The 14,471-nt window shown below is 38.8% G+C and overlaps 1 protein-coding gene across 1 annotated transcript in view; it reads right to left on the reverse strand.

Annotated features, from left to right (window-relative positions):
• PREX2 (phosphatidylinositol-3,4,5-trisphosphate dependent Rac exchange factor 2) overlaps positions 1–14,471 on the reverse strand; it is a 169,993-nt gene that overhangs the window by 12,093 nt on the left and 143,429 nt on the right. Inside the window, exon 38 of the mRNA XM_056484325.1 lies at positions 5,153–5,255. Within this exon, the coding sequence (XP_056340300.1) occupies positions 5,153–5,255 (103 nt within the window). The remainder of the gene's footprint in view (positions 1–5,152; positions 5,256–14,471) is intronic.

Below are 14,471 nucleotides of genomic sequence, written 5' to 3' on the forward strand. Positions count from 1 at the left end.
AACAGATTCTCTTTCAAAAAAGCTCTAAATCAGTACAATTCTTATGAGAATTATTCACAGAATCACATAATCACTAGGTTGGAAGTGACCTTCAAGACCATCAAGTCCAACCCATGCCCTAACACCTCAACTAAACCATGGCACTCAGTGCCACATCCAGTCTTTTTTTAAAGGGGATGTCTCCTTGGGCAGGCCATTCCAGTACTTTATCACTCTTTCTGTAAAAAACTTTTTCCTAATATCCAACCCTTGGTGCAGCTAGACGATGTCCTCTCATTTTGTCAATCACTGCCTGGAGAGAGACCAACTCCCACCTGACCACAGCCACCTTTCAGGGAGTTATAGAGAGTGATAAGGTCACCCCTAAGTCTCCTTTTCTCCAGGCTAAACACCCCCAGCTCCCTCAGCCATTCCTCACAGGGTTTGTGTTCCAGCCCCTCACCAGCCTTGTTCCCTCCTCTGGATGTGCTCAAGTGTCTCAACATCCTTCCTGAACTGAGGGACCAGAACTGGACACAGCACTCAGGGTGTGACCTCACCAGTGCCAGTACAGGGCAAGAATGACCTCCCTGCTCCTGCTGGCCACACTGTTCCTGACACAGGCCAGGGACCATTGGCCTTCTTGGCCACCAGGGCACACTGCTGGCTCATGTTCAGTCAGCTGCCAACCAGCACCCCCAGGTCCCTTTCCCCTGGGCACTGCCCAGCCACACCATCCCCAGCCTGTAGCACTGCAGGGGTTATTGTGGCCAAAATGCAGGAATCAGCACTTGGACTTATTAAACTTAATCCCATTGGACTCTGCCCATCCATCCAAACACTCCAGGTCTCTCTGCAGAGCCCTCCTCCCTTCCAACAGATCAACACATGTGCTCCCATCTTAATGTCATCTGCAAATTTGCTAATGGAAGATTCAATGCCCTCACCCATGAAAATATTGAATCAATGAAAATATTGAACAGAACAGGCCCCAGCACAGACCCCTGGGGGACACCACTGGTGCCTGATCCCCAGCTGGATGCAGCACCATTCCCACTCTCTGGGCCCGGCCATCCAGCCAGTTCCCAACCCAGCACAGAGTGCTCCTGTCCAAGCCAAGGGCTGCAGCTTTCCCAGGAATATGCTGTGGGAGACAGTGCCAAAGGCCTTGCTGAAGTCCAGGTACACAACATCCACAACCTTTCTCACAGCCACCAGGCAGGTCACCTGGCCACAAAAAGAGACCAGGTTGGTCAAACGTGACCTACCCTTCCCAAATGCATGCCAGCTGGGTCTGGCACCCTGGCCATCCTGTAAGTGCTGTGAGATGGCACTCAGTATAAACTGTTCTGGGTAAAAACTTACTGGGTACTGAGGCCAGGCTAACTGGTCTATAATTGCTAGGATCCTCCTTCCCACCCTTTTTGTGAATGGGTAATACATTGGCCAGCTTCAAGTCATCTGGAACCGCGCCAGTGTCCCAGGACTGTTGGTAAATGACGGAGAGCAGCTTTGCAAGCTCATCTGCCAACTCCCTCATCACCCTGGGATGGATCCCATCTGGCCCCATAGATTTATGAACATCCAAGCAGCTCAGCAGTTCTCTGACTGCCTCCTCCTGGATAACAGGGGGACCATTCTGCTCCCTGGCACCATCTACCATCCCAGGAGGACAGCTGTCCTGTGGACAAGCCATCTTCCCACTAAAGACAGAGGCAAGGAAGGTGTTAAGCACTTCCCACTTTCTCCTCATCTCCAGTTAGTAAGTTCCCTCCTGCATCCAGTAGAGAACATAGGTTGGTCTTACCCTTCCTTTTATCATTAATGTATTTGTAAAAATGTTTTTTATAATCCTTTACAAAAGTTGCCAGATTAAGTTTGAACTGAGCTTTGGCACCTCTATTTTTTTCCCTTCATGCCCTAGCAACCTCCTTAAATACTTCCTGAGAGATCTGACCCTCCTTCCAAAGTTGATACATCTTTTTTTTTATTCCTAAATTCCTTCAAAACCTCGTTGCCCATTCAGGCTGGACGTCTGCCTCCTTGACTGTTTGGCACACAGGCACAGACTGTTCCTATGCTCTCAAGATCTCTGTTTTGAAGCACACCCACCTTTCCTGGACTCCTTTGTTTTTAAGGGCCGCTTCCCAAGGAACTCTCTGGATAAGTCTCCTAAATAGGCCAAAGTCTGGCCTCTGGAAGTCCAGTGTAAATTCTCATTGGTGTTCCTCCTGATTTCACCAAATATCAAGAACTCTGTAATGCCATGATCACAATGCCCCAGGCGGCCTCCAACCACCACATCTCCCACCAGCCCATCTTTATTTGGAAACAATAGGTCTAGCATAGCCCCTCCCCTGATGGGCTCAAAATATAGTGCTGTTATTACACTCTTAAAAAGGCATGAAAGCATGATTAGTCACTTAAAAGACAACATAAATTCTCTTCTGGCCTTTTCTGTTTATCTGCCTTTTAGTTACCTTTTTTCTTCCGAGCTCTCTGCCCTCCTGCAGCTCCTTTCCTAGGCCTCTGTCCTCTCCACTCTGCTGCACCCTGAAGTTACACTGCTGTCAGGATGCTTTACATGGTATTTTGTGTGTGCAGATGTTTACATGTGTATAGACACAAGTAAAAAAATTTACCAAAAGATAGTTGGGATGCTTTGACAATTTTTTCTCTATTTTATAAATAAATCAAAACCTCTTAACTAAAGCCATCCCACAGACCCAAGTTCACACCTACTCTCATAAGTTGGTCTCCTCTGTTTAGTTCTCACAGACCAGGTGCTTGTTATCTTATTATAACTGACAAGACAATTACTTGGAACATTGTTCCAACAGTACAGTTGGAGCTATTATTAGTCTTGTTCAACACAATCTTGACCTCATTCAATTAAAAATATAAAACCATTCCTGAGGTTATCCATTCAATCACGTGTCTCTGATTATTCAGTACTGGTGCACACCAAGCTGGAAAACACATCAGCTTCAAGTAGAGATAATTTCCTCTTGAGCAAAGCTGATACTGATAGGAGTTAATGCTGCTGAGTAACAGATGGAATACATGTCCTTTGACTTGCACCTCCCTGTGGCTAATATCTTTATTCCACAAAAGGTTTAGTGTGTAAATGGGATAACTACTTTTTTGTTTGTTTTATGTGGAAAAGGCACATGTATTGCCCTTAACTAAATGTTCTGCATTAAGCCCCAAGAAGCCTTTTTATTCCTTTTTCTTCCAAGTTTTATGGCCTGCATTATGATCCTGACAATTAAATCCTACAGATAATTTAAACATTAAATCCAAACAGGTTTCTAGAAAGTACCATAGTGCGTTGTTGAAATTACTCCAAAACATTTAGAATTTAATGGAGGGTTATATTTCTACTATTGAACTCCAAGACTGATTGAAAATTACAACAAAAGATTATTACTCTATTAAATGCCATAGTGGTTTTCTGCAAGAGAAAGAATGTGTGAAAAAAGTCTAGATATACTAACACACATTTTCGCAGTGACTGTGTGTGTTATTGAGATATTGGTACCTTGAACAGCTATTGATCACCTGCTGTTTTACTTCAAAGAATGTAGCTTTATCAAAAGGCCTTTTTTCACATCTGTATTTGAGCAAGTACATCTATAGCTGCTCAAAACCATGTCAGTTTCTTTCGTTTTATCTTTAATTTTCATTAAATAAATGGCAGATGATACAAAAATGAATCAGCATTTATTAAATGACCTAGATCTGTATTTTGAAAATGTGCAATTTGACAGAATACATCCTACAAGTAGATTTATGTAAACCCCTACAACCGTATTTTTTGACAGCAAAATAAACAGATCTGCCTTTTGTCTAAAAGTTCACAGCACACATATCAACCTATACATGCAAGTTTATCCATATAAAGCAGTAGCCTTCTTTTCAAGTCATGTACATCCTGAGCAGATGTCCATGACCTGACTCAAGAACCTCAAGGGTGTTTATTCACCACAGTAACTTAATTTATGCACCAAAATAACTGAAAGCCCACTACAAAAAGGAATGAGACTAAATACCCTGATGTACCCATGCTCAGCAACAATGCTTACATTCAAGTGATGCAAATCTATGGTCTGAGACTATCCACAAAATTGTTTTAACAGATTAAAGGTCACACCTAGCATACATATATTATTCTCTCTAGCAATTTAGAAGTACAGCTGTTTAATAATTTTCATAGCTGTGATTGCTGCACAAAATATGTAGTAAAATTAATGAACATAATAAATTAGGTACCATCTAGAACCTAGAAATTATGAACCTTGTCTTATCTGTGATTAATTGTTACAATATTTAATTATGTTTTTTTCCCTTCAAGATTGAGTGCATCCTGTATTTTGCTTATGAATTTGTTGAAAGGTTGAAAGCTACCACAGGCTGGAATACATGTTCCATATGCATTCAGAGCAATTAAGTTCCCCCTCAACCTCTCTTTCATCAATTGAACAGGTTGAGCTCTTTAATCTTTGGCTTATAAGCTTTGTCTAACAACCTCTGGACCATTCATGTTCCTCCTCTGAATTCCTTCCAAGATACATCCTTTTGAAAGTATTTTCTGATAACAAGATATTCTAGAAAATGTTGTGCTAATACAATAAAGTGTATCCCCCATTTTCAGTTGATATTACTTTTTAATCCAGTATTTTTGACTTACCTTAGCACCAAGAGTTCATGTTGAGGTGGTTACCTATCCACAAAACAGCCTCTAAATCCTAATTATGACCATAGAGTGAAAAACACTGCTTTTTAATAAGGACATAGTTCTCAGGAATCTTGCCTTGAAGTTAAAAACAATGGGATTTGTTTCTCTCCTTCCATTCTACACTTCCTCTTAATTCAGACCATGAGTCACATTTTACTGTCAATAGTTAATAATCTTAAGTTATTTTTATCAATTATATATGTTAAAAAAAAGTTGTCTTACCTAACAGACTACTCTGATGTAAAGTGATATCACGGCAGTTACTATACAAAATCATTTAGTAAAATCACAAGAGAAAGCAAGCAACTGTTTAAAAATGGCCTGTTCTGTATTAAAAAAAAATTGCAAACAACACAGAACCCAAACTAATGCACAACAGTAGGACTGTTGGGATCACTGGGGAGGCCAAAGAAGCTTGCTGGAGTCCCTCCTCACCTGTTTGCGCATGACGTCCGTGGCTTGCATGATGTAGCGGGGCGGCAGCCCGTGGCTCCGGGCCAGCGTGATCGCCTGCTCCAGGGTGACGCTCAGAGTGCACCTGCAGGGTGGGCGAGACAGGTCAGCTCTCTGCCGTCTCCTTACGACAACTGCTCTTACACAGCTTTTAAAATTATAAATTCAATTATTGCATAGTGTGCCCCCTATGCCTTCCTCACCCATGCAGGCATTTAGCCTGAACAGTATGACGTTTCTAAGATTTTGAGTGTAACACGTGTTCCTGCTGACATTTGTTTTGTTTTGTTCTTAAGGATAAAAGCCCGAACAACCCCAACTCCCCAAAACCCCCAAAAACAACACATAAAAACCCACACTAAAAGCTATGACTTGGCAAGTGCACAACTTGGAGAGCAACAGCCCAATAATTTTTTTTTTTTTTCAATTGTATAAATCCCTTTTCATGTGTTTTCTGCATTTTATATCTCACCCTCCACTCTTAAAGCAGACCAAGGCTTTTTACCAGGATCCCAATCTCTTAAAATTAATTTAGCTTGGTTATTCTCTTGGCACATCAGTACAGTGCAATATTAAGAGAGATTTGCCCTTTTCAAAAAAGAAAAAAAATGAAAACTGCATTCCTTCAAATGAACTGTCCTGTGCCACTTTGCCAATCTTTTGCAAATAAACACTTGAGGACAAAAACTGATTGTGATACCTCATCTAACAGAAAGGCTGTCATTTGTATCAGAGGAACCAGAAAAGCTTCAGAGCTAAAGATCATGCTGCAGGACAGACAACCTCCTGGCACACCAGGCACAATGCAGTAGGGAAAATAATTTTGGATATGCCATCTGATTTTCACTGTCATCATGAGGACAAGAAAAAATGGTCGGTTTCTCATGCAACCAAGACCAAAGCCATAGAAAACTCACAGATAAAGACAAAACACCTGAGCAGAAACAGATGCTTTTTAGAAAGAACATGTTTGAGGGCTGCTATCACCCAAGAGGTGAGTGGCTCTATTCTGCACCAGTAAGGTGTTTGATGATTTTTCTCTTCACAACTGAAGTACTGCAATAATCAAATCTCTTGAACCAGAAAGAATGGGGTGTACAGAAAATGGTTCTACCTCAGCAGAACCTGACAAAAGCTGTAATTTTCAAGTACAAATAATAAAATTAAGACACATTATTAATATATAATTTTGAGCACCCTTTTGGCAAAATCATGACCAAAGTCTTCTGCATAGCTGATAATATACACACAGAACAGACAATATGTTTCAATCAAATACTTATCTTGCTGAGCAGAAGATCTGTAGGAGGAAAAATATGTCTACTTATTTTCTTACTGAAAAAATCCCGAAACTCTTACACATTTTAAAAACTGCTTAAGTAAATTTCTGGACAGCAAAAAGTTTCACAGAAGTGAATGTAAAAGTTGCTAAGTTTCATCTGTAGCTTTATTAATGGCCTTTCATTAAAAATTTATAAGCTAAATGATTTTCCTTGGTAATGAGATAATTTTCATTCCCCAGTTTCTTGTATACACTGACCTCAGTTAACTTGAGGCAAAAGTGTATTGATCTTTTCTGTGTGTGATTAAGGTGTAAGATAGCTAAATGTTAGATTAGAAATTCTAAACATTGTTTTCATCTTGTCTTTGAAAACTGAAATATTGCACAAAATACATACTTGTAATATTTGCCAGCACCAGAATTTAAACCTCCAACTTCAAGACCAGACTGCAAAGGAGGCTTTGTTCTACTGACAATGGAAAAAAGCAAAAGTATCTGAAATGGAGTTTGACAGTATAATCTAAACCAAACAAAAAGGGCAAAAAGTTTCTCAGTAGGTATAATATGTATTAATGGACTCAAAGTACATTTCTCAAGTGTGCAGTTCCTGAGCCAAGTTTCCCAGAAATCCCATCTTCATGGAACCCTTAAGAGTGAAAGAACCAAAAAATTATATTCTGCGTGCATGAATCAAAACTAACAAAGGAGCCTTCTAAATGAAGGTCATCTTGAAGAATTAAGTGCAATTTTGTGATTGAAAAAGACTGCCAAGCTGCTCCCTATCCAAAACCTGATGAAATGGCTGACAATCATGGACCTCTACATTTGGACAGTGACAACAGTGATTCAGAAATAAGGCTGCCAAGTGTGAGATAAAGACATACCCAGAGTAGGAAAAGCAGAGACAAACAGCATAATAAAGATTTCTTTAAGGGCTGCTGTGGAAGTAGGCAACAGCTGTAGTACAATTCTGAAACAAGTGCTAGAATTGAAGATGTCTCTTCAATAAGAATGGCAATTCTAAGGATAGTATTTTTAATATATCCTATGAAATTAGTAGAAAAGACATGACAGCAGTGATGACATTAATTATTATCACACTTCTTCTATAGACTATTTTACATTTGAGGTGAGAACCTAGAGTAATGCTGGTTAGATACATCCATTTTCTCTTTTAAAAAACCTTCTTACTCATTAACAGGTGTTAAAAATTGTTAAAATAGCATCAGAGACATGATTGCATTTGAATATACTGTTTCATTAGAGGTGCAATTTAATATCACCAGATTTTGCATTCCTCCTATGGCATGTAAAAAGTCTGATGAATGGCAGAGTTAAATATAAACTACAGATTATGGCTTTTGTCCTGTGATTATGAAATAAGGTTACTACTTTCTAAATAAAAAAACAACAACACTCAAATAGTGTCATTTTAATTGAACATCAGATTGGTGAGATTGCATCTTCTGATAAAAACTGATCATATTAACCATCCATGAGTCTATGCTGAAGTGACTAATTTATCTACATACTGGTACATTCTCCCAGCTTTTCAAATATTTTTTTTTTAATTAGTACATGCCCCTTTTCACTAATCAAACTGCCCTAGGCACCTGCTGTGAAAGAAAACAATGCACACACAAAACATCAGATGGTAACATGGAAAAGTCATTTCTGGAAGTACCTCAGCAACAGGGCTGCCAAGCATGGAGAGATTAAGGAAATGCAAATTTAAACCAACGTAGCTTCTAAAATTTTATTAAACAATTTGAAATCTGGTTATTCTTCATCTTGTAAGACTCTCCTGGTGGCCTGAGCAAAGTTCAGTGTCAAGGACTGTCAGCAAATATGTGCAGTAAGTAATAATCCACTTTTCTCCCACATTTTGAGAGCTGATAAACAGATGGTATTAAAGTTTACAAAGCAATCTGGAGGCAGTTCTGACCTCTGACAGTAGCCTGGTCATTTGGATGCAATCAGCCCAGACAAGCCAAACAAGGAAAACATTTGGGGGAAAACCCTCATAACGTTCTGTTATGGGAAGCATAAAGCCCAAATCCATAGATTTTACAGTGTAAACAAATCAAAATCTGTTCTGACTCCTGCTCTTTTCCTCTCACCCTTTTTTTTATGCAAGAAAAACAAAGGACCCAAATTTATCATCTCAGAATTTATGTCAGTTAGAATGACAAATTCCCTGCCTTGACAGATTACAAGAGCAAGGCAGAGACATTTGGATTTCCCAGGACAACAGGGCTGAGAATTCCTCATTTCATCCATTTGGTTTCCAAGAAACAGAAGGGGCTGCAGCTGCTCCCAGCTCCTGCCTGCTATCCCCAGTCTCCCATCAGTCATGACAGTATTGATGTGAAGATTAAATACAAACTTTCAAACAACTTCTGGATCAAACCATTCTGAACATGCCTGAAAAAGTAAGATTAAATGATTTTCTATCACCAATAGTCCATTTGTTTCTGACTGGATGTGATTTTCACTAAAGGGCTGCAAATCAGCTGGACAGATGCACATCTATCCTGAAAAATGGAGCTGTAAAGTATGAACAGAGACTGAAATTTTCTGAGAAATTGGTTGTTTCTCAACAGCTTGTCTAATGTCACTACAAAGGAAAAATAATTTGAGTTTGTCTTCACTACCTACAGAGGTGCCATGCAGCAAAATGGATGTCTAGGTTACCAGAGTAAAAAGGATCTAAATTATCCAACTCATTCTCAGCTTTCAATTAGGCTTTCAGCCATTCTACATCTGAAAATGCACCAAAGCATCTCTTAGAAAAATGCCCTGAGTACAAAAGATGAGGTGAAACAAATTGGTTTAGTAGTTACCACAGTCAGAGATGTCAAAATCAATTATGTTCTATGTGAATAGGAAAAAAAAAATGAAAAGGGTGCATGTATGCTTAGTCTAATTAAAATCTAAAGCTTTTACTCAACATGTAATTTAATGCCATTATCATTTTAATTACTTTTTTCCTGTACATCATAAGCTAATCATTCCTACATTTGACCACTTTTTAGACCAACTACATTACAAGTATTCTTTTTTTTTCTGCTGTCATTTAAATTAATATGTATAGCAGGAATATTATTTAAGTCAGTGCATGCAGCAATTAAAAACTTAGTTAAAGCAAATCACTTTGGGGTAAACATTTTTTGGGGCATTTGTCTATAATTGATAGTGATAGCTGGGTAATATGCTTTGCTTCTGATTAACAACCTGAAGGAGAAAATAGACACAATAAAACTAAAAAGGAAGACAAATCTTGTTCAGGACTATAAAAATAGGTGTCCAAAGTATAGGCAGGCCTAATTAAAGATTCTCCCACAAGCTCTAAGATGTTCTCATCATGGGAATATGTCTCTATGCAAGTAAAACTGAAGTTTGCATTCTCTATGCCCATATACCTTGCTCAACACCATTGCTTTTCAACAGAGGTAAATTTCACCAGCCATAAAATGTTAGAGAGAAAATGAACATGAAGTTCATACACTAAACTACTGTATTTCACAATTACAGTAAACTCTGGAGTTCAGGACTTAGTGCCTTTATGAATCTTTGTGAAGCTGAGATGTTGCCAGTGTAGAAAGGCCACTACTTTAAAATTCAGTGTTGGATGGAACCTGTCCACCAACGGCCAGTCCAACTATAGAAAGCCATTATTATGCACATGAAGTGTATTTATTCCACTCTGAATCAAAAACAACACTTCAACAAGTAACTGTCTGTGGAACATACACCATCACCACACAGAATGGGCATGTGCAGCCCATGTCAAAGGGATTTTCTGCCTTCTATCCATCAAGCATCAGCATGCAGGGGTTTCATTCACAAAAGGCACCACTGTGGTTACCTCAGAATAAAGGTATCCCAACTCCCTCATCAGGCATACATCCACCATCCTACAACAGGATAATCAAACCTAGCCCTACCAGATATTTTCAGACACAAACTACAACAGATTTCTGACTTACTGAAGGAGCTGGCATGAACTCATCAAGCCAGAGAATCAGTCTTGGGAGGTAAGTACCTATTAGTCATATATCAGACCTACCCTTGGTAAATGAATTCTTCTGAGTTACAAATATATTTTCATCAGAGGTATTTGGTTCAACAATAGTAATTTTCAATAATGAAGCATGAAACGCAAAGTAGGTAATGTGAAATTTTTTTGTGTAGATTGAAAGATTATTGTCATCCAATCCATTTCCAGAAATAAACGTAACTGTGCTACCTCTTTAAAACAGAGAGATTTTCAAAGAAAAACTAGGAAGAAAAAAAAGGCACTTCTTTTCACCGTGCATCATCTGTCAGTGTTAAAAAACTGCAGGGAGCATCTTTTCACATTCATTTTTTTTTCCTGTAAGATCTTAGCACCTCTAGTCAGCTGGAAATGTCGCAAGGAAGCAATTTCACTACTAAATATTCTTTGCTTGATGAGAGAACAGCATTTCCAAAAATTTGAAATATTCCATGCCTTTCATTTGCTCATATTCCATCATACTTGCAAAAATAAACAAAATTTAAAGGCATCTGAAACCCCAGCTTTGGCCATTATTCTCATTCTGTGCAGAAAGTTTTTCTGTTAAAGGCTTCTTCCTCTGTAAGCAGGTAGGTAAATCTGATTAAAAATTGCAATTCTTGTCTTGTAATAATTCAAGCTATTTACTTACCTCTCTTTATGCCAAAAATTAAAGCAGATCTGTTTAAGTTTTTAATTACAAATTGTTTGAGAGGTCCTGTTTTATTTATATTTAAAGTTCAAGATTTTGCATGAAAAACACCAATTTCAAAGACCTGGACTGCAGATAAGGCAATTGTGCAGGAACTGAAGCATGAAAGGATGATTCTACAGAGCACAGTAATAGCACTGTGTGTCAACCCTGCTACTGAACATCCATAATGTTAAAAGAAGACCAAATAGGAAAAAAGCACACCTTGAAATCCACACTAGTAGCAACTTAGATCCATCTTTTCTGTTCCACTGCATTTAGTGCACTTCTCTGCATTTTCAGATTGCTTTTTAAACAAAATAGTGTCTCAGAATTTAAAACATGCAAGAGGATAGTAAGACTACAACTCATCCAGTATATATATTACATATACTAGAGGTGACAATGCAAAAATGTACCAGATTGCCTAGGAAGATAAATATAGAGGAAAATAAAACAATTACTACTGCAGGAACAGTATAACACTATTCATGCTAAATGTCTTGCTTATTTTATTTTAAGACAAATTTTCACATATTTCGAAATTATTTAGCTGGTTTTAGGTAGTAACCAGCACAGAATGTAATACTCTATCATCCTAAATTATTTTGCACAAAGAGAAGTTTGTTTATGCCTCAGTGGGTATGGTATCATAAAAGTACACTAATTATAACAGAGTCACTGAAAAAACAGAAGAGAGTCTTGACTACATGGGAAAGCAGCAGGACTGAAAGCCCAATTGAGACCAGATGGCTGGAGAAGGGTATGGATTAGTTTTTCAGTCTGTGCTAACCTATCTCCTGAAAGCAGTCCCATCAATCCCCAAAAGGTTTCTTACTGGGGAGCTGACAGCCTAAACACAGCTGCAAAACTCCAAGGATTTCCTCTGTAGCATGTGCTCGTTGAACTCAGAACTAAATTCTTACAGGAAAAAATTTTAAGGAATTCTTAAAAAAAGGAAGAATTCTTATGACAGAATGTCAAAAATACAAATTCAGAGTACCTATTTTTCACCTTGTTTCATTTGATTTCACAGAAAGGCAGCTGGCTGTGATGGACAGCTTATGGTGCTACTCTGCTTTGCGATGTGGAAGATGAAGCAGCCTTAGCTGGATTGCAGGATCAGTGCCAGCTACAGGAGACAGCATAATCAACACTTGGCAAAACCTGCCTCATCCCTCAGCCAAGTGTCTGCCAGCCAGAACCCCACTGCTTGAAGGATGCTAACACTAAGGAGAGAATTTCTTCAGGGGAAATTAAAATTCAGAAAAGAAAATAAGATTCTGATTTTTCTGGGTTTCATCAAGATTATAGAAGATTTTTCCCTTGATCCTCCAGGAAATGCAAAAATTTAAATAAACTTGGGATTTGTTTCATTTGGATGCTTTAAATTATTCCTTTGAGCCTGTAAGGCCTATGGTCCCTGAACAGACATCTGCAGCTGCTGCACCTAATTTCATTTTGGCACGGAAGGAGGCTAGGACATGTCTGTGCAGTGCAGTCTTGCTCTTCTCCCTCAAGCAGGAGCTAGAATTGTGATTCAATAAAATTTAAAAGTGCCTTTCATCACCTGCATTTGTACAGACAGATAGCAACTTCAAACAGAACGAACACAAGCAAAGAAAGCAGAAAATTGTTTACAGGGTGACAGCTGGCTGGCAGAAATATAATTATGAATGATTTAAAAAGGTAAAATAAAAATGCAAACTATTGATTTCTTGAACTAATTTAGAGCTCTGTTCCTCCTGTTGATCAACAAGGCATGTTCTCTTATGATAATCCAAGGGGAGGTTTATAGCACTCACATCACTTAGGACAGTGAAGGTTAAAAGGACTTATTTTCCCCCATCCTTGGTTTTCTGGTGCTCAAAGTGTATTTGAAAAGAACTGCTGTCTGAAATAGATATAGGATTGCAGGCTGAAATGTAAATTGGTAAACATACTGTCATAATAAAAATCAAAGAAAAGCAATCACCAGCAATTCAAAATCCCCAGCATTATCTTGGATATAGGGATGAAAGTATGAACTCTGTCAAGCTGTTTTAGCCTAGTGCAGCGTAAAAAGCAATTTAATATGGATCACAGAGAAGTCAGAAACCAAGACACTGCTGATCCAGAGATCAGCAATCACTGTCAGAGCAGACAAAGCTGCTGTTTCACAGTTCTTGGCCTCTTCTGCACTGCACTGTCACCCAGCACCTCCCTCACAAGCTAGCTGGGACTTCTTCTGGTTAGTAGGAGCAGTGGCAGAACCTCCCCCTGCCCCCTTGTCAATCCATGGCACCTAAATAAGAGAATACAGAAAGGATTCTCCAGTCAGTTCAGTAGGAGATGAATAAATTGAGTGAGGGAAGGGATAGATAGATAGATAGATAGATAGATAGATAGATAGATAGATAGATAGATAGATAGATAGATAGATAGAATTTAAATTCTATTAAATATATTTAAACTTTGACAGATTAATGCCTTGTATTATTCCCCATTACTGCATTACTTGCCCACTCCCCATGAACAAAAGAAAGACACTGATGAGTAGAGCACCCTGTACTCTTCCAGAGACTCTCAGACATTCGCTCCCTTAAAGACCAATTGTAGAAATTGTCAAAGTGAGGCCTTTTAAAAAAAAGTATGGGATGCCTTGCTCCAAGTTGAGCTTCATTTTTAAGCTGGCAAGACTGACAAATGAAATTTTCAAAATTAATGTGCAAGAAAAATTCACATCTTGCCCCCATCTCTTTATCTAGCAGTATCTGTAGATAGTACCAGTTTTCAATTCATTTAACATCTGTGGCCCAGTGTTAAAAAACAGTCATGAGTCATTGATCTGGACCTACAAAACATGAAGTTCTGCAACTGACAGCAATCATGGACTTCACATATTTCTTTTCTAAGAACACAGAAAGCCAGATACACAAAGCTGAATACAACCAGAGATAAATATCCCCTCTCACTGGAAATCAGTAGCTTGGACTCTAAAGAACCAGCTAACAAGCTAAGGAGCACTATTTTGCAACATTATCTGCCCTGATGAAATGCTGTGCCAACAAACAGAAGAATTTAGCCTCCAAGATTGCAGGCATAAAGCAAAATCCTCTGTGTCTATGGGACTTGATCACATCCAGCATCTTACTCTTTCCTCTTCTGTCCTCCTCACAGGATTTTGTGTTGCTGCAAAACTGTTTCACTCTGAGAGCAATAAGGGGGGTTGGCTCACAAAAACACTGCAGAATTTAGCACTAGAAATGCTGGGCACAAAATTCACTGAGCAAACCTACAGCTGGAAACAAAT

Source organism: Oenanthe melanoleuca, chromosome 2, assembly GCF_029582105.1.
Source record: "Oenanthe melanoleuca isolate GR-GAL-2019-014 chromosome 2, OMel1.0, whole genome shotgun sequence".
Lineage (NCBI taxonomy): Eukaryota > Metazoa > Chordata > Aves > Passeriformes > Muscicapidae > Oenanthe > Oenanthe melanoleuca.